General features: G+C 41.0%; 1 protein-coding gene across 1 annotated transcript; it reads right to left on the bottom strand.

Annotated features, from left to right (window-relative positions):
• bcap31 (B cell receptor associated protein 31) lies at positions 1-22,878 on the bottom strand. Its single transcript, XM_063465140.1, has 8 exons — positions 22,750-22,878; positions 19,176-19,275; positions 16,791-16,891; positions 15,736-15,880; positions 10,022-10,157; positions 2,715-2,841; positions 2,485-2,585; positions 1-889 (listed from the first exon to the last, which is right to left on the bottom strand). The coding sequence occupies exons 2-8, from the start codon at positions 19,265-19,267 to the stop codon at positions 863-865; spliced, it is 729 nt and encodes a 242-aa protein (XP_063321210.1). The 5' UTR covers positions 19,268-19,275; positions 22,750-22,878; the 3' UTR covers positions 1-862.
• Positions 22,879-24,252: the final 1,374 nt, after the last annotated feature.

Here is a 24,252-nt window from a genome sequence, read left to right as displayed (position 1 = left end):
TGTTGTTGAAATCATCCGTGTTTATTGTGACACGCCATTCAAAGACACAACAACAAAAATCTGATCACGCCACACGAGCAGAACAGACACGGGTGCCTTTTCTTTTCTCTTCTCATCTTTACTTAACATTTTGTAATGAATAACCGAAAGCGGAGCATCAAACAGCTCCAAGACATCAAGTGTGTTTTCAGCACACGGCTAACAGCGACAGAAGAGTTCAGGCAACATCTCAAACCAGAAGAAGAAACCAGAGGAGACGCCGGAGTCTTGTTTTGCTCGTACTAAGTGATCTTTGCTGCAGCTCCAAACATTCATATTCAAAAGAGTCTCGATGGAAATTACAGTTTAAGAAAGAAGGAAATCTGACGGCACAGGCATCCTTTGGACTTTTTTAACCCTGATTTAAACCCAGGATGTGCAGAGAGGACAAAATGCTTTTATTTTGGAATGAAGATGGTCTTTTCCTGCAGGGAACAGGATTCATTGTTTGGATTTACTGTGCTTCAAAAATGTTAAACAGGGAATGTCCTCAGAAAAAAACAGTTTATGGAAAGTGAAGGAAAAGGTCAGCTGTTTAAAGGACAACGATACACCAAAGCTGGCCTTTAAACAGCAAAGTGGACAGAAGAGAGAAAAACAGAAACACTTCAGAGGCGTAAACAGTGACACAGGAAGTCTGACAGTAAACCGACATTCTTATGTTGGAGCTCAGACAGTCCGATTAACCAATCACAGCCATCGGTGATGTCAGCTGGCCCAAAAGTCAGTGACATCACATCGCAGAGGTGGAAGCAAAGGCAGCAGACAGTTTGCTGAGGACGGTGATGATGATGAAAGAAGCCGGGAACCGTCAGTGTCCTCCTCAGTCCGATTTCTTGTCGCTCTTCGCCTGCAGACAGAAAACATAAAAACAGCTGATTGCCATGACAACACGCAGTTAAACCATGTCAAACCGTGTTGTCCGTGTCAGGTAAAGACAGACATCACAAATTCATGACGAGCATCATCACAGAGCGTCAGCTCTTTAAGCCGATACAGCGTGTTTCAGATCTGCGATTAAATCCGAGTGTAATTTGTGACTAAATTTAATGTGAAAATATGAAAACAATGTTGCAGGAGTCTGATCCTTTATTTAAACCTGTCTCTTATTAGGACGTATAAATAGAACGTCATGTTAGATCGTCTGCTCAGCCTGAACTGGATCCAGAACACGAGCAGCTGAAACCGTCACATTACAGCCACAAACATGAATCAATGTTATTGGAATTCCACGTGAAAGACCAACACAAAGTGGTGTACACGTGAGAAGTGGAATGAAAATCATACATGATTCCAAACATTTTTTACAAGTAAATAACTGCAAAGTGGGGTGTGCATAATTATTCAGCCCCCTGAGTCAATACTTTGTAGAACCACCTTTTGCTGCAATTCCAGCTGCCAGTCTTTTAGGGTATGTCTCTACCAGCTTTGCACATCTAGAGACTGAAATTCTTGCCCATTCTTCTTTGCAAAACAGCTGCAACTCAGTCAGATTAGATGGACAGCGTTTGTGAACAGCAGTTTTCAGATCTTGCCACAGATTCTCGATTGGATTTAGACACCAGACAGGTCAGGGATAAAGTTATTGAGAAATTTAAAGCAGGCTTAGGCTACAAAAAGATTTCCCAAGCCTTGAACATCCCACGGAGCACTGTTCAAGCTATCATTCAGAAATGGAAGGAGTATGGCACAACTGTAAACCTACCAAGACAAGGTCGTCCACCTAAACTCACAGGCCGAACAAGGAGAGCGCTGATCAGAAATGCAGCCAAGAGGCCCATGGTGACTCTGGACGAGCTGCAGAGATCTACAGCTCAGGTGGGGGAATCTGTCCATAGGACAACTATTAGTCGTGCACTGCACAAAGTTGGCCTTTATGGAAGAGTGGCAAGAAGAAAGCCATTGTTAACAGAAAACCATAAGAAGTCCCGTTTGCAGTTATTTATTTTTAAAAAATGTTTGGAATCATGTATGATTTGCGTTCCAATTCTCACGTGTACACCACTTTGTATTGGTCTTTCACGTGGAATTCCAATAAAATTGATTCATGTTTGTGGCTTTAATGTGACAAAATGTGGAAAAGTTCAAGGGGGCCGAATACTTTTGCAAGCCACTGTATCTTTAACTCGCTGTGCCCTCCGCTCAGTGTATCCTGGATAATCCTCGTTTTCACACTTAGAAAGACCAACGTTAAAGAAAAGCGGACTAAGTATTTTATTTATGGCCTCCAGTGAGTGACTGAGCTCATGAACTCACCAGTAAATGTTTACAGAGGTCAGGGCGGTGGACCATCTCTCCCATTAACCTCTACAGGACCAGAAATCTCTCTTTTGCAACCTCGGGGGGGGGGGGGCTCTGTGCTTTGGTTCCTGCGTGCTTTTGCCTCTTTTTTAAATTCTCGTGTGTGTGTGTGTGTGTGTGTGTGTGTGTGTGTGTGTGTGTTACCAGGAGTTTGCTGTGCTCGTCCAGCAGTCTGTCGTACTCCACCGTCAGGTTCTCGGACTGTTTCTTCATGGCACGAACGTCGCTGTCCGACTTCTGCAGAGCTGTGAAACAAACAGATTTCTCATTTTCACTCAGATCTCATCTTCTGTGTCTCAGTCTTCATCCTTTAACTTCTTCTCCTCCTCATCTCTTGTGGGTTCTACCTGCTGACTGCGTTTCCTCCACCTTACCTTTCTTGGTGGCTTCCAGCTCCTCCTTCAGGCTCTTCACGTCCTCCTTCAGAGTCTTGTTCTCCTCCTGTGGTCCTGGTCCTTTCTTCCCAGCCTCCGGCAGCTCGAGACCAGCCTCACGCAGTTTCTAGAAAAACAAACAAATATTTTTCAAAAAAGGAGCCCTTTAACATCTGCCAGATGTTTGCTCTAATTCACAAAACTATTTAAATTCTGGTGCAGATCTGAAAGTCTCCAGAGACCTGAAAGAAGCCTAATGCATATTTGAAATCTTTCCGTTTGACACAAATAACTCCAAACTTTTGACCCAGTTTGAGTCCAGAGAACCGTTACAGCAACACACCGGCTGTGCACCGCTGCTTCATACCACAACTGTGCTCATTGGTCCACACCTGACCTTTTCATTCATCAGGAGCTCAGTCATGGCTGAAGGTTTTGGCAGTGACACATATTTTGTGTTTCCTGATTTGCAGCCTGCATTTAAGGGCTGACCACAGATTCTTGACCACTTTAAAAACTTCTGAAATGCTGACTAACGGAGATTTTGGGAGAACAAGTGAATTTGGAGTTTGTTAGAAAGTGGCGCTTGACTCTTATGAGCCAGACGTTGACTTAGTTTAACACTTTCAAAAAACAAAAAACAAAACAAATAACAGCAGCTGAAATCATAACGACCCGTCTGCAGCAAACTGCATTTCCTCCAAACATCAAATGAAATCTACTAAATAACAAGAATTCATGCAGGGTGACGTGAGGAAAATCAGCGTCCGTGCTCGTTTAAACATTTTAAAATTTGATTCACGCTGCATTATGAAAACATAGCTGTGTAGGACTGTGTGTGTGTGTGTGTGTCTGTGACCAAAGTGGTGGTGACATCTTCAGTTTCCATTTCTGCTGAGGAAGGAATTGGAGTCATGAGGATTACTGGATTTATTTAATTTCATAATTCATTCAATCAGTTTTGTAATTTTTAAAAAGCAGACGGTGGAAAATCTTCCTGTGACTCGCTGTAAGCTGGAAACAGACCGACACTGAATGAGAAATATTCAGAGCATCAATACGTTTGTCAGACCGCAGCGTTGGCGTGTTCGCTCAGTGTGACGGAGTTAAACAGCTGCTGAGCTTCAGACCTTTAACTGACGAGGCCATAAAACCTGGTTTCACTGCTCTGAACCCGCGGCACGAGGTCATCAGACCGATGTACCAAGATCACAGAGCAGCGAGCGGTCGAGTCACAGACCATAAATTTAAAACTGAAACACGAGCAGCTTTTTTAAAATGTAGAAACAGATGTAAAACTAAAAAGGCAAGCATTATAGGAGGTTAACAAGGTTATTACAGTGAACTAAACTAGCTGTGACAAAATATTTTAGTTTTAAAAATACACTTTTGAAAAAAATTCTAACTGTATCATTATTATTGTTATTATTATTATTATTGTGGGGTCCTGACCTTACAATATAAAGCGCTTTGAAGCAACTGATTAGATGCCATTATAAATCTAATTGACCTGATTTAGTTCTGTGCCCTTCAATTAAATTAATTTCCTATCTTGTAATTTTGCTAGTAAGTATTTTTGAGTCATTGACATGACACACAGCTTGAGTAAGTTTAGGGTCAAACAGTGCTGTATCTATCCAGCAGAGCTTTACGTCACAAACATCACTGTAAGGAAATACAGTGTTTTCCAGAAGTCTTGAGCCACCTCCCCATTTCTTTATAATCTGCTTCCAAGGAGACAGACGATCTTGTAATATTTTAAAGTGCTATTAGGCAAAGCTCTCCTGGCTTTCTCAAGACCTTTCACATTATGGTCTCAGGAAATTGGCTTTTTTCATTCATTTGTGTCCTTACAATAAATAAATATCAATGTGGAAACTGGAAAAAAGTAGAGGACAAAATAAGAAGTGACAAACCTAAAAGACACTGAACTATACGGAGCAGATGGAGAGGAGCTGGAAGTCCTAAAGCAGGGGTGCCCAATCCCAGTCCTCGAGAGCTACCGTCCTGCAGCTTTTAGATGGATCCTTGTTCCGACACACCTGAATCAAATGAATGGCTTGTTATCAGGCATTTGCCAAACTTGATGGCATGCTGAAGAGGCAATCAAACCATTTGATTCAGCTGTGTTGGAGTAGGGATGCATCTAAAAGCTGCAGGACAGTAGCTCTCGAGGACTGGGATTGGGCACCCCTGTCCTAAAGAAACAGAAAAAAACGCCTCATCTGAAACTGTCTCAGTAGATGGGCGCTTTCAGGAAGCCGTTCTTAGGGAAGGGAAACCAAGAGAAAAGGGAGAGGTACTCCAAATTACACAAGCACTGAACTGAAAGTCAGCAAAAACACGTCTTATGGAGTGATGAGTCACATTTTACATTTTTGCTCATCAATATGTACGGAGGAGACCAGGAGAGGGGTGCAACAGCGTCTGCAAGTCTCTGAATGGCAAATCTTCATTTTTCAGCCTCACAACGATCCCAAACAAAGCACAGGGATATTAAAAAACACACAATAAACACCATCAGTCAGGAACTGGCCTCCCCAGAGCCTGAACTTCAACATTATTGAAGCAGTGTGGGATCACTCTGACAGCGAACAGAGCAGCAGGCACCAGCGTCCAAAGAAGCGCTTTGAATGTTTTTCGGGCCGGCTGCGACACATCGACAGCTACATTTATTGGCAGCTAATCAGCTTGTTGCTTATTCTTTCACTCGCTGCCTGTGGGAACAGCCCTCTCTCTCCTGTATTCGTGTACAGCACATTAACATTGAGGCTGCTGGCAGGAGTGTGTTACAGCCCTGCTCTGTGTCTCTGTGCCAGGCTTTGCCCTCATAGATTATCTCTACAAGAATGTGACCTCCTGCAGCTCCTCTCAGCTCAGGACTCCCTCTAAAAAAAAATCTGTCAGTGGGAAAGGATAAAAGTTTTTAATCTGCTGCTACAAACAAAAGCAGGAATGCAACGCTCTGAGGACTTTTGGCAATTTCTTCCTCTCGTGTTTGATAAACACCGACCTTGAACTCTTTGCTAAGTTAATTCTTTGTCTACACTAAACCAAAGACAAAATAACTCAAAATAGGTTTCTTTTTTTAAAGAAAATCCTGCCTGCTTCGTGGACCCACAGGAAAAAAAAGATCTTACAGAGCAAATAAATGATCTCAGATCTGCAATTTTGACATTAGTTAGAAGTTAGAAGTCCCTCTGCCTGATTACATGGAGGAGAGCAGGTGCCCAGGATCATCTTACTGGCCTTTACAGTAACACACACACACTCTTGTTTTGATATCTTAGTGAGGACATCTCATTGATGCTTTCCTTAGCCACTTACCCTAACCACCAACCTAAACCTAACCCTTAGCCTGACCTACCTAACCATAACCTAACTGTAACCCTGTGACTGAAACTACATTGAGTTTCAAAAATGCCAGGCACTTTTGTCCTCATAAGTGAACGTTGGTCCCCACAAGTAAAGTAATATTACAGTTTTCAGTTCCCACAAAGACGTCTAAACACACACACACACACACACACACACACACCTCAGTGTAACCTGTGACCCTGTGTAACTGTGTCTGCAGTAAAGTGACTCCATCCTGACAAATCAGTGACCGCTTGCATCTTCCTGTAACTCCACGTGTACGTTTGACCTTTGGGGCTGCACACATGCATGTTTCATACACAAAGTTACACAAACGCTGGGTCTTAAGAGAAGACTCCTTCGAGCAAAACATGCTAAAAAAAGACGGCCACAGCCCGTTATGAAATCTGAGAATCTCCTGTGGCCTACGCAAACCTGTGAACACATGAGCATAACATCAAGTTCTTACTTATTAGTGCTTTCACTGATTCATTTTTGTATTACTGACTCTTAGATGAGTTTAAGATTTTTAAAAAAGGCCAGAAAGAAAGTATAACATATCATTTTTAAATATCATGGCTGTTTTATTATTTTTAACATTATAAATGACTTCCCTCAGACTACAACAGTACACTTTGGAACTGAAAACGAGATGAATTCTTTTTCACTCCGACGGGCATCTGACACTTTCTGATCACAGTCACTGAGAAAGAAGGCATAAAAGACAAAAGGCTGGACCACATCAACATCAACACTCCGACTGCAATTAGCAGAGGTGAGGCTTACAGCTGCTTGTGTCAATCACAGCAGTTTCACCACTTCCAACATGACGGTTTATTAAAAAAAACAAACAAACAAACAAACAAACAAAAAACCTCGCCCAATAGAGTTATGAAGGAAGAAACCTGTCCCCTTTGGCCAAAACTGCGTCTGTAGCACGTCTGTTTCTGCTGTAAAGCTGGACACTTTAATATAGGGGTGTATGGGGAGGACTGACTTATTTCTGCAGCCTGCCTCGAGTGGTCATTTACGGAACTGCAGTCTTTGCTACTTGTAAAGAACATTTATGCTTAATGAGGCCAATTCTCAGCCCACATCATATATTTAGAAACACAATAAGTTATATTGGAATACTTTTTTTAAAATCTGAAAATATGTATTTTCTCTTATTTTACTATTACCTATTAAACAGCTGCCAGAAAGCTGAACTTTGCCTCTCTGGTTGATGAGATCAATCAGCGTGTTGTTGGGAAACATTCAAGGGAGTTTATAAAATCCTTGTTGAGTCACTGAGAAAAATTCCCGCTGCCGCCAAATATTCCTGAAATGTTGAACGTGTAAACACATTCATGGAAACCAAACCCAGAGCTGAAGTGGGGTTTGATGAAATAATGTCAGGACCCTTTACCACAGTTTACACATTGCCAAAGTTTCAACCTTGGGAACGTTTCTTTGGATGGACAGTTTGTCCGTTCCTCACCTTGGGACACGGTAAATGAAACAATGTCAAACATGGATCCTGTGGGGGGGGGGTATGAAGCACAACACGGCCTGAACACAAACAGCAACCTGATAAACTCTCATTATCAATCATCGAGGTTTCTGCCAGAAAACCTATTAGAACCGGCTACTGTGACAGCGAGCCAGGATGGGATTCAATTTAATAATGCACAAAGTGAACTAGCACCACTATCTGTCCAGAACTAACAAACTCCTGTCCACACTGTCTACCTGAACCTAACCCTGCACCCGTCCACCATTTCAAAACTCATATTTAGTCTTTCAAAGACTTTTCAAGAATTAAAACAATATTAAAATAGTGCAATAATCCACTTTAACCAGACAGCTGGTTTACCCTTTGCTTTAAACGCTTAACAGCTACAACTTCAACTTGGTTACATCTTATTAAACTAACACAAGAGTCAAATTCAATGTTAGTGATTAACATTTTTTGTTATTAGTCAGCTCTACTGTGTATCATCATGACTCAAGCAGGACACTCAGTGAGCGGCACAATTCTCTTTAACAAACATCAACGTCTGTGCTGCAGACCTACTACATGCTAGTTAATCTGCAAGTGAAGCTGCTAACTCAGGGGTGGGGGAAGTCCAGGCCTCAAGGTTTCAGATCTCACCCCGGGTCAACACACCAGAATCAAATGATTAGTTCATTACCAGGCCTCTGGAGAACTTCAAGACATGTTGAGGAGGTAATTTAGCCATTTGAATCAGCTGTGTTGGATCAAGGACACATCTAAAACCTGCAGGACATTGGCTCTTGAGGCCTGGAGTCCCCCCACCCCTGCGCTAACTGAACAGTAGAAGGTGACCACAGTTACTGTTAGCTCAACGCCCTCTAGTGTTCCTGTCTTGTAACTACATCTCAAACTAAACGTGTGACCAAAAATAAATGGGTGATAGAAAAGAGACACTGCAAAAATGCTCAAAACTGATTAGAAACATTTTTAGGGTCAACATTTTTGTCTTAGCAGCAGTTTTAGCAAAGACTTCGATATCCTCAGCTGTTCTGGGGTCGGGGCACAGAGCCTTCCAGCATGTCCTGGGCCACCTCCCGGCTGAACACGCCTAAAATGCCTCACTTAGTAGGCAACCTTGTCAGATGACCAAGGAGCAGAGGATCTACTCTGAGCTCTTTACACGCTTTCTCAAGAGGAAACTGAAGGCCGGCAGCTGATGTTTTACTGACTGAGGAAACCTGCATCCTGTCAAAATCCCTGAAAAATACATTTACTTCACTACTTTATTCTGGTTCACGAAAAGTCCCAACTTTGGCGTATACCCTGCTGACCACAACCATTTATTGTTCCTCAGACGGGTGTACAATCACAATCAGTTAATAACCTGCTGAGTTCTTGTAGTTTCATTTTGCGGAAAATGTAACTGCTGATAATTTTTTATTTATTTTAAAATGGGAGAGAGTGTTACATCCACTGAGGTTGTGGCCCGAGAGACCTAAGGACACACTAGCAGGAAAAAAATCCATAATGCCTGCAGGGATACGCGTTGCCTTATTGTGAAGCAGGAATGAGAAAAAAAAAATTCAGGGCTCATTTCTGAGATTTACAGCAGAAAATCTGCCATGTTGGTGCAGAAAAGCAAAGAGATTCGGTGCCTTGTATAAATCGGCGGGATGACTCAACAAACTGAACTCTGAATGTGCTGAATCAATTTCCAGATGAAGGATGATGCTTCCCGTCATGAGCATGTGGTGTTTGCATCAAACAGGAGTGCAACTATAGAAATCAGCACAAAGGAGATGCACTAGAGCAAGAAAACATTAAAACTAACATGCAGGATAAAATCAAACTGTCAGGGCCGGGATGGAAAATGGAAAAGCAGCTGGGATGAGCCAAGCTGCAGGCTTCTCAGCCGTATAAAACAATAACTGCCTCACAAGACAAAGTTTAAACTCCAAAGAAGAGGAGCGAACAGCCTCCTGCACAAAAATGCTCCATCGCAACCACTTCAAGAAACCCGGGAGTCATTTTTATTAAGTTATGGCTCCTGTGGGGTCTGCCTCTCAATCGCACCGACCTAAAAATACTGCCTTTTTTCCTCTCTGAGCCTTAACCCAAAAACTTCACCGGACACCGAACAATTTCTATAATGATTTTAAAATTGTTGTGGATGCTTTTAGAGTATCTTGGTCTATAACATGTGCCTGACATGCCGTGTCTGTTCTTCCAAAACGCAGGACTGAAACTCGGGAATCCGCTTCTTCCAGTCTGGAGTTTCTGCAGAACAGTGAAGCTGGATGGAGTTTTATTATGAAAAACATCTTTTCCAGAAACAGCCAATCCTCATCCACAGAACAGAACCATTTTTACCAAATATCACCATGACGGCGGTGTGACCCATGACCTCTGACGACTGGTTTTCTACCAGCAGAACTTGAAAAGCTCAAAACTCTGTGTGTGTGTTTTTTTTCACCTCTTGCAACATCTCGTTGTCCTCCATGTATTTCTTGGCGGCATTGCTGGCGCCCTCCGCCTGCTTCTTGAAGGCTTCGTTGGAGGCCATGAGTGAAGCCTGCTGGGAGAGCAGAGTGGCCAGGCGACGCAGCAACCTGCAACAGACAAAACATCAGTGTGTGATCACACTAAACAGGCTGCATATCCACTTCCTTTAATTTGTTAAACGTTTCAGCATCACCTGAAACTCATCAGTAAACATCCTGGAGAGTGGGCAGTACCCACAGGAGAACCGTTAAATATCTTCCAAACGAATGAGCTTTGAATTTTGTGAATTCCAGCAATCGAGTATCTAAAACTAGTGATCAGTTTTACAAAACATCTACCACAAGATATTCCTGCTAAAGAGGGGCAGCAGATTCCAGGGGTTCATTTACATTTTTCACAGAAAAAGTGCATAAATGTTGAATTACTTAAAAACAGAGTTGTCTAGTATATCTGCAGGTATCTTTAAAGAGGATTGAATGTTAGTAAACCATGCAAGAGGTCATCTGACCGCAGCTTCTGAACAGAAACAAAAACGCAGTAAAGAGATTTTGAAATCATCAGATCAGGATCAGAGGTAGATCCATGTTTCCAGTGAAGAGGTCCGGGACCATGTCGTCACAAAGTCAGGAGTCGCTTCACGCATGGATACATGTATAGTAACACACTGTGACCCCTGACATTTCCCCGCGTGCTGTGTGAGGCGTTCGTGCTGTGTGTGGCGTCGACAGGCGGTGATGTAATTGTAGCTCACTGCGGGTGGAGGGCGGGGCAGATATACTGAATATCTGCCCCCATTCATGTAAGTCGTGGGAGAGAATCACTGAGCTGCAGCTTTGGATTAAAGGAGCAGTCCAGAGTTTATTCTGAGCGGGCTGGAAAGTTTCACAGCACTTCTGCCAACATAGTTATCAGACAGAAAAATAAAATGAAAGTATGAACCGTGTGTTTCCTCTCAGCTCACATCAGACTCCATCAGACTCGGAGACTTTTGATGTGAAAAGATCCCCACCTGCTCCATCTTTGGTTGTGGACAAACTGACACGTGTTGAGATGTTTTTAGTGCACATACAGTAGGTTAACAAGCATACAGTTTAGCATTTGATTTTAATTGAAATAGTATTTTCTATTTTTGCTTTTAATTCTGTTTTTTTTAAGTCATCACAACAGTTTGCCTAGTTTCAGTGTTTTTGTTATGAATAACATATTTGAATGTATGAAACATTAAACACAGGAATGTAAAATCAGGCTTCTCCTGCAGAGATGAGTAACAGGACGCTGAAATTTGACCTCCTTTTCTCGAAACAGAAGCTGACTTCACTCTGTAAAAAACCTGCAGATGTGAAGCTTGCTGGGGGTAAATTTACCACCTCGGTGAGCAGTTACCTCGTGGCTGCTGGTTCACCATCATGTGAGGCTGAAGCCATGTGCCAGTTGTAAATATCTCATTGGTGATGCATTCAGGAACATTCTGACAAACAGCAGAAACCAGCAGGTACTGTCTGTGCAGTTTGACTCACACTCAACCTGCAGCTATTTTCAGGGTGTAAAACTTCCCCAGCAACACACAGCGCCGACAAAATGTCAAATACACACTGACCAGTTTCTGTGAGCTGCAAAAGTGACCCAATACACATTCAGGCTGATCGATTATCCCAAAAACCAGTCTCCCTATTATTATTATGCTAAATATTGTAATTTCAGTTATTAATCTAACACACTGGGGCTTATTGATCTGCAGTATTTACAACAAGGATTTTCCTGAATTTTCAACAGAATTCAAATGAAATACAAAAAACTGGGGACAGAACAGCTGGAACTGGTGGAGAGGTCATCTGGTAGAGAATTACACTCAAAACTAGCAGGTGATTTAAACCACAAAGGCTGTCTCTGCAAGGGCAACAGTTGGTTTCTGACAGATTCATACACCATAGGAGACCAACAGCCTGATCACATGGTGCTGAAAGGGGACCAGGTGAGAGACTCAGCGGGACATGTTCACTTAGACCAAAGAGTCTCTGTTTTGCTAAAGATGAATCACACTGGGTGACTTTGGGCATTTATGGTGAGGCAAATATGCACTACTGTAACAACGAGAGAAAACAAAACTTGCCTGAAAAGCCACACCTAGAAGTATGTTCTCATTATTGATCTGTGCTGCTATGTTAGCGTAAGTAAGGTTAAAAAATGTATTGTTAACTGTTAATAACACCACAGCAGCTCAGCTGATGGTGCAGAGTATTGTAAAGGTATCGGAACACGCAGGGTGATACATTACTTCTTATGTAGCTAATAAGCAATGTTTTACTTCTGCAAAGGCACCAAGTGATTGTTTTAGCACCATCACTGCTCATGGTTTAAAATTGCCCTCACTGTTTTTTTCCCCAGCCTTGAATGTTTACTATAACAACACCGAAAATGAGGAAAAAACAGTGCATTAGTCAGGAACAGCGGTGGATTATTCCACACATGGCACTGGATGCCATATTTGTTGCAGCAGGAGGGTGTGTGTGTAGCTAGGTTTAAGTTTGGTGTCTTTAACGGTTTAATAGATACATCAGGTTGTAAGTCTGATTCATCTTCTGCAAACCCCACAGCAGCCTGTGTGATTCGGTGTGTAAACTGCTTCAAGGTGACCAAAAGTGGAGTAGTTTACACGAGGAATAAAAGAGATTTCCCCATCTCAAGTGTCTCTAGGAGGAGCGACTGTCTGTTCCAAATATGGCCGTGAGTTACTTCACAGGCCTGAAATAATCTGACCAGGCAGCTGCCAGAGCTTCAGCCTTTCCACAGTCTTCTTCTTGGCTCAGGCTGGAAATTCTTGAGCTGGAGTTCCCGATCGCAGTGGCCTGGCAGCGGAGGGCACAGTCTAAACGCTGGAGCACTTCCTCCTGGCATCTGCGTTACAGCAGCTGTCGCATCACATGCTGCGCTGCCACAGTGAGTCACAGAGCAGCAGCTGCTGCACACCAAAAAGTACCTCAGAAGACCAGCAACAAGAAGGATGTGCTGCTGCCCCCTGCAGGCGACCAGGGGGCACAGAACAACTCTGTAATCAAAACTGCACCAAACTGATCTGTCCTGATTTATTGTCACTTAGACCCACCAGCTGTAGGTCAACCAGGATCGGTCAGGGTCACATGACCACTGACTGCTCAACTAAATATTTAGAAAGAGTCAAAATAAAATCTCACACAACACTCATGAGACGCCAGCTGACTGTAGCAGCAGCAACTCAAGTAAATTGAACCATCAGCAAATTAATGTTATCAATAAAAGCCCCCAAAATACGCATGCAAATGTCATAAATTTCACAAACTGCTGCGTCGTAAGTAAGACCCTCTAAGGTTCAAGTAAAGCTGCAAAACTAATATAAATCTCTCAAATTATCTACAGGGTGTTGATTTGAGAGCTTGCTGTATTTTACCCTCCCGTAAAAAGACATAGTCTTAGTGTAAGATCAGTGCATTCAGATCAGGCTTTTTATGCCTTCAAATACTGTGAAAACTCTGGATTCAGACAGGCTGGTCTCCAAGTCACACTTTGTTTTGCAACTTTCTGATGAACACAGCAGACAGATTTCAGGTATTGACAATAACTGTGATACATACAAAAAGTAAATACTACTTCCAGCTGCTCCCTTTAGGGCTCACAGCAGATCATATACCTCCCTCCTCACCCTGTCCCAAATAAGACATGATATCAGAAATGATCTAAGACAATGGATCTGAGGATTTCACCTCAGGAATGAATGAATGAATGAATGGGTAATTTCAGTTTTTCCTGCTGTAAAAAGGGAAATCTATTTATAGATTTCGCCATCCTCACATACTGACTTCTTAAGAAGTCAGTATGTGAGGATGGCGAATGAAACAAGCGTTCTTCTTTGATGGACTTCACTGGTAACTTTATGGATTTTCAGCCCAACAACAAGCCGTCAGACCAGTAACAACATGCCATGTTGCTGAAGTCTGAGGTTAGTTGTACTCAGTCACGTCTGACTCTGAGTGGGTCAGCCAATCAGGCTGCTTCGCACCTGTGAGGTCTCTGTCCAATCGGGATGGGGATTTACACTGTACAGTGGAAACACACACTGACAGACACACACACGGTCAGCTGCTCATTCTTTCCGCCCGACTGTAAAATTCCTCTGAGTTTAGATCAGTCGGCTTGTTGGGTCTATTCTGGTGCGACTGAGTATCCCACTGCAAGCTCACTTTAGGACAGAAGTTCAGAGAGAAGTTCAGCTGCACGCTGGTCCTAACTCCCATATGTGGTCGTCTCCTCACTCCTCAGTGCACTGACGACCCTTTCGCTCTGTTTGCATGCTCCTGTGGAGGCTTCGACTGATTCAGCGCTCCCAAGCAATCAGCCTTAAGGGAAAGTTGGCTATAAAGTCGTCCCAACACTGATGAAGGCTTACTAATAGCACTCTTACAGTGCAACATCCGCTCTCTGTCAAAAATGGAGGAAACTCGACAGAAGTCTGTGGAATCTTCATGGCATTAAATCTCTTAATTTGCAGTTCTTTTCAGAGTTTGTGGTGAATGATTTCACCGCTCACACAGCTGGAAACAATTTTACACTTCAGCTCCTGATTTTAATTGTGTTGAAACTCTTAGATTTAGGCATTAAAAACCACTAGTTTCACCCCCATGTGACACTTAATTGGATAAATGGTTAACAGGATGGTGAAGGGGTTTAGAAAAAGTTCCTGGTTTCACTGCTCTGTTTTCTTTTACAGCAGGATGACAGACTTTGGTGGAGAATGTGGACAACATACGTGCTGCAGACACGAAAACTATTACTGCTGAATTACAACAGAGTCAAAGTCTGTAACAAAAAAAAGTGACCATGTGTCCAACAACACAAACAGATTTCTGTATTGTGACAATTTTAGCAAAGGATCAGGCAGCTCTTTCCCCCTTTTAAAACGTAGTACGTTTATTTGCATTTTTTGTTTTATTTTGCATCTATTTGTGAAATATGTTTTAATTTAAGTATTAAATGTTAGATAATTTTTTAATGATCTAACAAAAAACAATAAGGAATAAGAAGACCATGTCTTTAATTTTAAAAATTGCAGCAGTTCAGAAATGTTGCAGACTTTCTGTAAAAACCCTGAACACAGCTGATCTTTTGTGATCTCTGAGTCTAAGCAGAGCTCGGCCTGGTTACTACCTGGATGGGACACTGCCTAGGAACTAGTTTACAGCACCTTATCTTACCCTTCCCTTTATAAAGAGACTCTTAAGTGGGAGGGCAAAGAAGATGAAACCACCTTTTCTGTGATTGAAATCGAAAAAAACAAAAAAAACAAAAAACAAAAAAAACCCCACCCGAAAACCCACAGAGCTTAGATCTGTAACGACGGATCTTTTTGTTACAGATCTGTAACAAACAGAATTTAGATTCCATGAGGTCGAGTATTCCAGATGCACGAGGCAGCATCATGTATCGTTCCCATCCTGATCCAGAAAGTTCGATCAGATATTAGTGGCGATGTGCCGATCTATGAAGCCGATCTAGTTCGACCGTTTAGGTTGTTCTCTGAGCAACTATCCGATTGCTAGCACAAAAGCTAACAGCTGTATCCTTGGTTTAAAGTCTTTCCAGTGAAGTGAGGCTACTGTGGCTGATCCTAAAACTTAAACAGCTTGAGGTGAGGGGTGTGTGTATGCGTCTTACAGGCAGAGCAGCAGGGCGAAGCCAGCAATGTACTCGTTCCTCTGTGCTCTGAACAGCTTCATGTGGATGTGCTCGATGGCTGTCGGGTGGTTTGCCAGATCCACCTTCTCCGTCACACTGTACTTCCTCACCTCACGGAAAGCGTCTGTACAGGAAACACACAGAAACGTCACTTTTCTGCATCTTTAATTCACAGTTAACTTATTTTGTAGCTGCACTGTAGCTCTGCTGCTTTCCTGCTGGCTGAGCTAAACAGGTACAAAGTCGGTGCTTACTGGGAGCAAACTCTGTCCTACCACACACGCACACAACAGAACTGATTTCTGGCACAGGTACTGAACTGTTAATGGTTGATGTTTTTAAAACCCGAACTTAAACAACTGCTTAAAATAATTATTATTAGTAGAAAACCTCTTGCTCTAAGTAAACTCTCTGTGAGGCCGTTGGCAGGAAAAACCTGGTTTATGTTAGAAGCTAGTTCAAATCACGATGTGTGGTAAACCTGGGCGGATAAATGTGGCTACTGAGCAGAGAAGTACTGGATATACTGTCACAATACAACATGTAATTACAGTTGTACTTCCTAAACAACATTTAAGCATATGAAAAAATAAAGCTGTCTTTCTGCACAACCAAATGAGTAGCTTCTATGTTTAGATGGAAACATCTCGAATCCCTGTGATCTGCGATCCCTGTGATCCGACTACGACAGATGTTATGTATCTGGGAAACTTTTGCAGTTACTTTGATGCTTTACAAAATCACAGACTGATGCAGAACTTTAATTTAGTTTTAAATGTTATAAAAGCCACACATTATTTCTGCCTAACACACCTTTGATAAAGAGTTTGGCAACATTTCATCAGCTGGACTCTGAACACGCTGTTATTACAAAGTAAGGAACTGATGGTGCCGTTGTTTACCCATGCTTCATTAAACTTGATTGAAATGGAGCTACAGCAGCGTCCTCCACAGACTGGAAGAATGCAGAAAATCGACTACACTTTGGCTAAAGGTCACCTTCCAACAAATCAACAAAAGCACTGCAGACGTACCGATGAGCAGAAAGACGAGGATGGCGATGGCCACCATGAAGGCGGTGTTTCCATAGAGAGTGATGGCCTTTATGATGCGAGATTTGAAAATGCTGTTCCACCTAAAAAAAAAAAAACCAACAACCAGGAGAATAAAATACAAATCAGTCAGCAACAACAAGAAGAAGGCAGGTTCACTTTTATACATTTTTACATTATAGAGACAGAGTCGCTTTTCTTTTATTTATTTATTTATTTTACTCTTTGTTTGGAGTAATCTGAATGAGCTTTTTGTTACTTTTTGAAGCCATTATTTAATTTTTAAATGTTGTGTTGGACACTACTGGTGCTGCAGGACAGGAACTGAACTTCTGGGATAATTAAAATCCATCTTATCGCATCTTTTGGGAGCCAAAAGTGATCCAAGCATGCTTGAAGTGATGGAAAAAAAAAGAAGAAGAAGAGAGCAGAAGAGAAAGGATGGACGAATGAATGGAGATCTTAATGTTTTACAACACAGCAACTAAACCTGGAGCTCTAGCCCCCTCTAGGGGCCAAACAAAAACAGACATGAGCGCAACTGTGCACTGACCTCTGCAGGAAGCTGGTTATTAAGAATATAGTTAGTACAGTTTTATATTTATTTTTATTTAGTTTATATTCAATAGAATGTTTGTTTTTTTTAAATTTGCTTTAGTTTGAGCCATTTTCTAGAGTCAGTTCTTAGTACTTTTAGAACTTTTAACAGTTTAAGTTTTGGTTTTTTTTTCCATATGAGGGAGTGGGATACACCAAAGTTTCAGTCTGAATATGTACTAACCGCATTGTTATTATATAAAATTGCACATTTTTATTTTACACAGTTTAAGTACAATTTCATTTTGTTTTATTTTTATTTCTGTTGTCTAAAAAACAAACAAACAAAAAACATGTCGACACCTTGTTTTATTGCATTTTAATTATGGTTAGCAACAAAACTAGTAAGTAAGTTTAGTTTTTGTTTTCCTGCTTCCATCTGTGGAGTCATGAATCAAGAACAATGATATTGCGGTGTGAAACTGACTAAAAGGGACAACAATATTACTTATCCTTATTGTTTCTGGGTTAATGTACCATCCAACAAACGCAACTGTTGCTCAAAGCCTACATAAGCAGAGGTCATGTTATTGCATTTATCTATGTTAGGTTACACCATTGCTAAAACAGTCAATCAGATAAAAATGATAAACTTTCTTTCACATATGAAAATAACAAAACAAAAGCTATTTTTAATTCTTGATATCTAGTCAGATAAAATAATTTTAAAAATCCTCTATGAGGTCTAGCACTAAAACTTCTCTACTTTTATTGACTTTTTTCTTTGTTGGATTTCAGCTCCTATCAGCGCTGTGCCGTGTGTGCGGAGTTAATCAGAGCTCATCAGTCGGCAGTCAGGAGGTCTTTTAATGTGATCACAGTCACACAGAGCTGCTCTGTTTGAGGACAAACTGAACTCTGCTGCTTCCATCAGCGAGCTTCACGCTTCTCCAGCTAAAAATTAACGGCCAAAGCTTCCTCTCATGGAGCCAACAGCACACGGACACAATGTTGTAAATGCTTTGCATTGGCTGCTTTAAACCCAGATGGGCCAAGATTTATCTCGCCGTCTGTTTGTCGTGTGACAGTACCGAAAATCCATGATTTGGGAAGTTTTCAGTAAGGCAGAGAAAACATTCAATATCCAGAATTGTCTAATTGTCTGTAATTTTTCCCATGAAAGACACATCCATCAGCAGGGTTGTTAAAATGTCTGCAGAGATTTCTATAGAGGTACTTTCTTGTGATTGTGATACTTTGTTTTGTTTTCAAGGTGTACTAAACTACAAAAGGACCGGTGTAGGGATGCATGCATCAAAACTGGTCCCCTACCAGCCCAAAAGCTCGGCAACAATGAGCCGACATTACTGGTTGTGTCACGTGCATCTGCGAAATCACCACAGCCTTATCACCGTTTATAATGGCGCATGACGCCATCTCCCTCTCTGTAATGTGGCACTCTGAGCTCCAACTGATACATCAACTCAAACAACGGCAAGCATAAACTGGGTGGAACAAAAAAGTGTCAGCAGTTTGGAGCTATTCCACACTGGTGCGCCAACACCTTGTTTGTATGTTTGCAAATGTTTTTATTGACTGTAAACGGCGGTCAAACCCAGCTGACTGACAGCTTAGACGATAATCTCTCTCATTTAAAAGTGAAATGGATTGAAAGTCATTTCTTTCCAGCTGTTAGTTTACTACAAACTACTGACTTTTCCAGTCAGTAGTTTGTACTGGCAGATATCTTAAGCCAAGTTAAAGCTATCAGATTTGAGCTGGAAAAAGCTTGATGCCAAGACAGGTGTGTGTGAGTCAGGTGTTACCCACCTCTTGGGTGAGATGAAGGGAATGCAGAGCAGCAGAACTAAGAAGACCTCAGCGTAGAGGAAGGTGGCCACCGCAGTCCACTGCAGACTCATCCTGACTTCTGAACAGGAAACACAGAGCAGGTTCACACGTCAAAAACACAATCACATGGCACTTTTGATCATGACATCTACAGTTAATCGTTCTCAATAAGCAGAAGAACAGAATAACTACTTTATTGCCATTCAGAACATACAGCAGTTAGTGCACAGTAGAACAAACTGCCACACATCAGTGCTCTGGAAGCCTCTGGCTGATGTGCTACTCTGATGTTTAATACATTCATTTCATCAGATTGAGAATTAACGTGATAACATACCAGTCACACAAACTACCCAACTGACCGAGGCAGGAACAGTGTGCTCTGTCACGTAAAACTCAGACCCTAACAAAACTTTAAAGACAACAGTTAAACTGAAAGTGGCAGTTTCACAGCACCTCTGCTTAGCACCAATTGCATTTTAGCTCCTCCTGGTTTGCAGCAGTACCAGGGAAAAGTGTGAAGCCAACCGTCTTTCTTTATAATTTGCTAGGAAAATTGGAAATACTATAGATACAAAACACATGCAAACATAAGTACATTAAGGCAAAAAACATATTTGTATTAGCTTGAAAGTCAATATTTGCTGTAACTGCCTTTATTATTGAACATAGCCTAAACTCTTTTAGTCAGCTTTCTTGTCATTCAGGTCTTCAGGAATGACTCTCCAGGAAATTCAAAGCTCTGTTCTGGATGTTAGCTGATTTGTGGGAACAAACTCCCAGAAAGCCTCAGATCAGCTGAAACACTAAGTTTATTTAAATCCAGGTTGAAGACTCACCTGTTCTCAGCTGCATTTGAATAAAGCACCAAATCCACAGTGTTTTACTTTTAAGCTTAAATTTCAAAACTTACATTTTAACTACCGATTTTATCTACTGCTCCTTCCCCCCCCCCCCATTTTAAATCATGCTTTTTATTTGTTTCTGTTTTTTAATGTCTCTGTAAAGCACTTTGAATCACCTTGCTGTTGAATTGTGCTATATAAATAAACCTGCCTTGCCTTTTGTTCCACTCTCTATAAAGATGATCTCACACTTCAATAATGTTGAGTTTGCTTTCCAGGGAGGCCAATCAGAATCCAAATCCTTTTATTGTCATTAAACATCAGACATTCAACAAATACAGAAGCAACTTCCTGTGAGCAGCATTTAGAATAGATCCATCCATCCATCGCAAACACACAGAGACAGACAACCACTCACACTCACATTCACACCTGTGGGCAATTTAGAGTCAATCATTAAATTCAGAATAAATAACAATAGAAACAAATATAAAAATACAAACAACATAAATGCAAAAAGTTTATACAGATGTGCAAGGGTGCTCTGTGCGGTGGTGGTAATATGTATGTTGTTGTGCGTATGCGTTGTATGCATGAGAGAGATGTGTGTTTTGAGGTGGGGCATGTGTGTGTGTATCTGTGCTCAGTATGATGGCTTGCGGAAAGAAACTGTTCCTGAGTCTGGATAGACCTGTAGCGTCACCCTGAGGGCAGCAGGCCAAACAGGTGAGATGCAGGATGGGTGGAGTCTCTTGTGATTGCCTGTGTAGATGTCAGTAACTGACATCTATTTTATTTTTACTTTTAGATGTATTTTATTGCATTGACGGTGTGTTTGAGATCTTTGTCTTACTGAAAAATGAATCCAGTGGTGAACCACACACTGCTGGCTGAAACACTCCAAACTATGACAGTCTCCACTGTGTCTAACAGATGGCTGTAGACACTCACTGTTGTACTGCTCTCCCAACCTCCAGACATAAAAAAAAATTTAATATCTGGATCCATTGCTCCATAAGAGTTCTTGTGTAATCTGCCTCTGACCTTTCTTCCAGTTTCCCTTCCTGAAGAATGGCTTCTTGACAACCAGCCTTTCATTGAAACCATTTCTGAATTCACCGGGTAGACATAGCTTTTTAGGCATGACACTTTGCCCAGTTTCCTGATATTTTTTAAGGACACACTGCACCTTGTCATTTGATTTTTGGGGTTTCCTCTGTTTTCTTGTATTATTGTAGGGTCTGTATTTTACAATATAAAGCACATTGAGGCAACAGTTTTTGTAATTTGGCACTATATAAATAAAATAAAATTGAACTGTCAGCCACGTGTAGCCACAACACTGGCTTGTCCCTTTAATTAGGTGCCTTTTTATAATGAATAGTTCACAGGTTAGAAAACCAAAATAAAATTCTTTGAAAATGGAACATGGACTGGACTGAAAATGAGTGAAAAGGCAGAACAAACATCCAAAGAAAAACATTTGAAAGATTGGAAAACTATTACTTTAACACCACTTTGAAAAAGTCTGACTCTTTGGAAACTAAAGAAAAAGAAGCGAGGAGTGGCTCAATACTTTCACATAGTTCTGCATGAAATTTTAAAAAAGAAAAATGTAAATGGGTAACTGTCATGTTGCTGATGTTGTGGAAGCCTTCAGATTTTCACAGACCATACTTTATAAAAATGTTACAATCCCATGAAAGTGGATTTTCAGTGTATGGCTTCTTTCAGCGAAGCTTAATGACATTTTTCTAAAAATGCACTCCTAATCCTGTTCTAAGATTAAATCTAATAAACTCATTGACTTCTTCCACAAAACTGAAAAGCAACACAGCCCACTGTAGAGCAACCCGATGGGTGGAGGCCGGAGGCTTCTCCTTATTCTGAGATTGACGTCTTTGTAGACGATCCCTGACAACAATAAGTGAAAAAGACAAAAGCTAAAACAAAAATTGAATAAAGCATTTGAGTGTTTTCTTTTTTTTTTTCCTTTGGCTGTGTGCAGTGTGAGCACTAGTGAGGGGTTTGCTTTGCTTCAGATATGGCAGCTCAGAACAGCTGTGTCATTGCGGCTCCGCAAAAACTGCATAAACACAGCGGAGCATCACGCCTCATTACACATCAAAACACTGATAACGCCCCTCATCGATCCCACAACACTGTGCTCCTTGTTACAGCTCACTTCAGCCAAGAAACCAAACCACAAAGATTCACTGGCAGTACATTTTACCAGCTGCGACACACAGATTAACTCCTGAAAACTCTCAGCTGTCTGACCTAAAAACTTTACTCTCCTACCAGCACTCATTTCACATCTTCCCAATGTGCAGACTCTCCAGTGAGCTGATAAATTTGCAGGTCTGTGTATCTGCTGGAACTAAAGTCCATAAAATGAACTATGTGCTGGGAAGTAATTAAACTTGTTTTTTTTTACATTAGCTAACTAGCATGCTAGCTAGTTTCCCCTTACTAGATACGTTTTCTTTTAGAATTACCCCGGTTATTACTGAAGGTTCAGTCTATTTTCTGAAAAACCGAGCATTCTGTTTCAAATTCACATCTATTCCAAGCGCTTGTTTCCAAAAACAAGTCACTTATTTCGCGCCACTCGCTGAAGCTAACTGTTGGTTGCTGCTAGGACCAGTTAGCCTCGGTAAGCTGGAAAGAATCGGGGTGCTGATTGTTAGTGAACAGGTGAGACTCACCTTAACAAGCACCGCACACAGGGGAGGAGATGTGTCCGCACAGCACTTCCAGGAGCTTCAATTCTCCACTGACTCTGCTGTTAGCTGCTAGTTTAGCCTCCTGCTGTAAACACTTCCGGGTATTTTAGTGCCAGCTCATCTTGAAATATGATTGGACACGGAGCCGGAGGGGCGGAGGCACGTGACCTATCGTTGCGTCACTTTATTGTTATATAGTAATCATTTAATGAATTTATAATTATTATCTTTTTGTACCTCACGTGATATTACATCTTTTGTTGAATGAAAAATACCATGCGGCTAATTCCAGTTAATTCCTTTAGTAGCTTACATTGCTTTTGCATTTCAATTAATTGTAATGTTTTTTAAATTCACCATTTATTGTGTAAATCTTTATTTTATTTTTTGGTACACATGACCCTCATAACAACATATTGTTGGAGGTGTATGCACATAAACCACGAATTAATGAAATACTACGATCTGCGTGTAGTCTCTGCACATGATATTTTAATCTCTGAAAAAAATTAAACTTAAATTTAGACCACCATGTTTTGTAGCATGTTACATTTTATTTGTATCAGATACGATATACATATAAAATATGTAGTATACAGATTAAACGCTCATTTAATTAGTAGTTCCTTAGTCTATCCAACAGAGGGAGACACTGTCCATAAAAATCAGGCCTGCTTCAAGACAAGGACAAGAGCCTGCTCTCTGTTGTTCTATTTCCACAGGTAATTATTTACATGTGGAACTTGTATTTAAAAAAATATTTATTTAAATAATATAAATGCAAACAACTATGTCTGAAGTATATCAGATTCACATTAATTGTATTGTTTTTTTGTTTTCATTGGCCTGTGACTGGATAAAGACCTGCATGAACCGAGGGTCCCATGGCAAAAATGTTTTCTCATAATCCTTACTGATCTTCTTTAGTCAAAATGAAAGTACTTTCATGTCATGAGGCCTAAATTACAGCTGACTTAAAAAAACTAAAAATAGGATGGAATAATTTAGAAATCATTAAAAGACAATATACACCTTTGAAAATACTGGACTTTATTGTTTTGTTTTTGGGTTTTTGTTTTTATTCTAACATGATCTTTAGGTCATCACAATGGTTTAAATGGTTGGGATATTACAGCTGCTTAACATTTTGTCATATTTCATAATGTAATAAATGTCTTCATTGGGTCTGGAGGACAGTAGGGCCAGTTTAGAACACGCATTTTTGTTTTTTGTTATTTTACTAACATTCAGCTTTAATGGTGCCTTCACAGAGGTGCATATTACCCATACCAAAGGAAAAAAATGGACTCTCCTCTTTAACCTGGAGGACGGTGTATCCGTGATTATCAAAAGGATTTTAAAATATTGATTAGTCAGACCACAGGCCATGTTTTTAACTTCAGTCAATTAAAAGATCAGTCCCAGAAAAGGAAGGAATTTTTCTTAATTTTGTTTATATATTAGATTTTTTCACCTTTGCACTTC

This window comes from Pelmatolapia mariae, linkage group LG20 (genome assembly GCF_036321145.2).
Source record: "Pelmatolapia mariae isolate MD_Pm_ZW linkage group LG20, Pm_UMD_F_2, whole genome shotgun sequence".
NCBI lineage: Eukaryota > Metazoa > Chordata > Actinopteri > Cichliformes > Cichlidae > Pelmatolapia > Pelmatolapia mariae.
This window is presented reverse-complemented; position numbering and strand designations above follow the sequence as displayed.

Coding starts and splice junctions, on each gene's coding strand:
- bcap31 (XM_063465140.1), bottom strand. CDS start 19,267: ATGAGTCTGCAGTGGACTGCGGTGGCCACCTTCCTCTACGCTGAGGTC. Junction 15,881..16,790: donor CCTCGTCTTTCTGCTCATCG/GTACGTCTGCAG, acceptor TTTCCTGTACAG/ACGCTTTCCGTGAGGTGAGG. Junction 2,842..10,021: donor ACAACGAGATGTTGCAAGAG/GTGAAAAAAAAC, acceptor TTGTTTTTCTAG/AAACTGCGTGAGGCTGGTCT.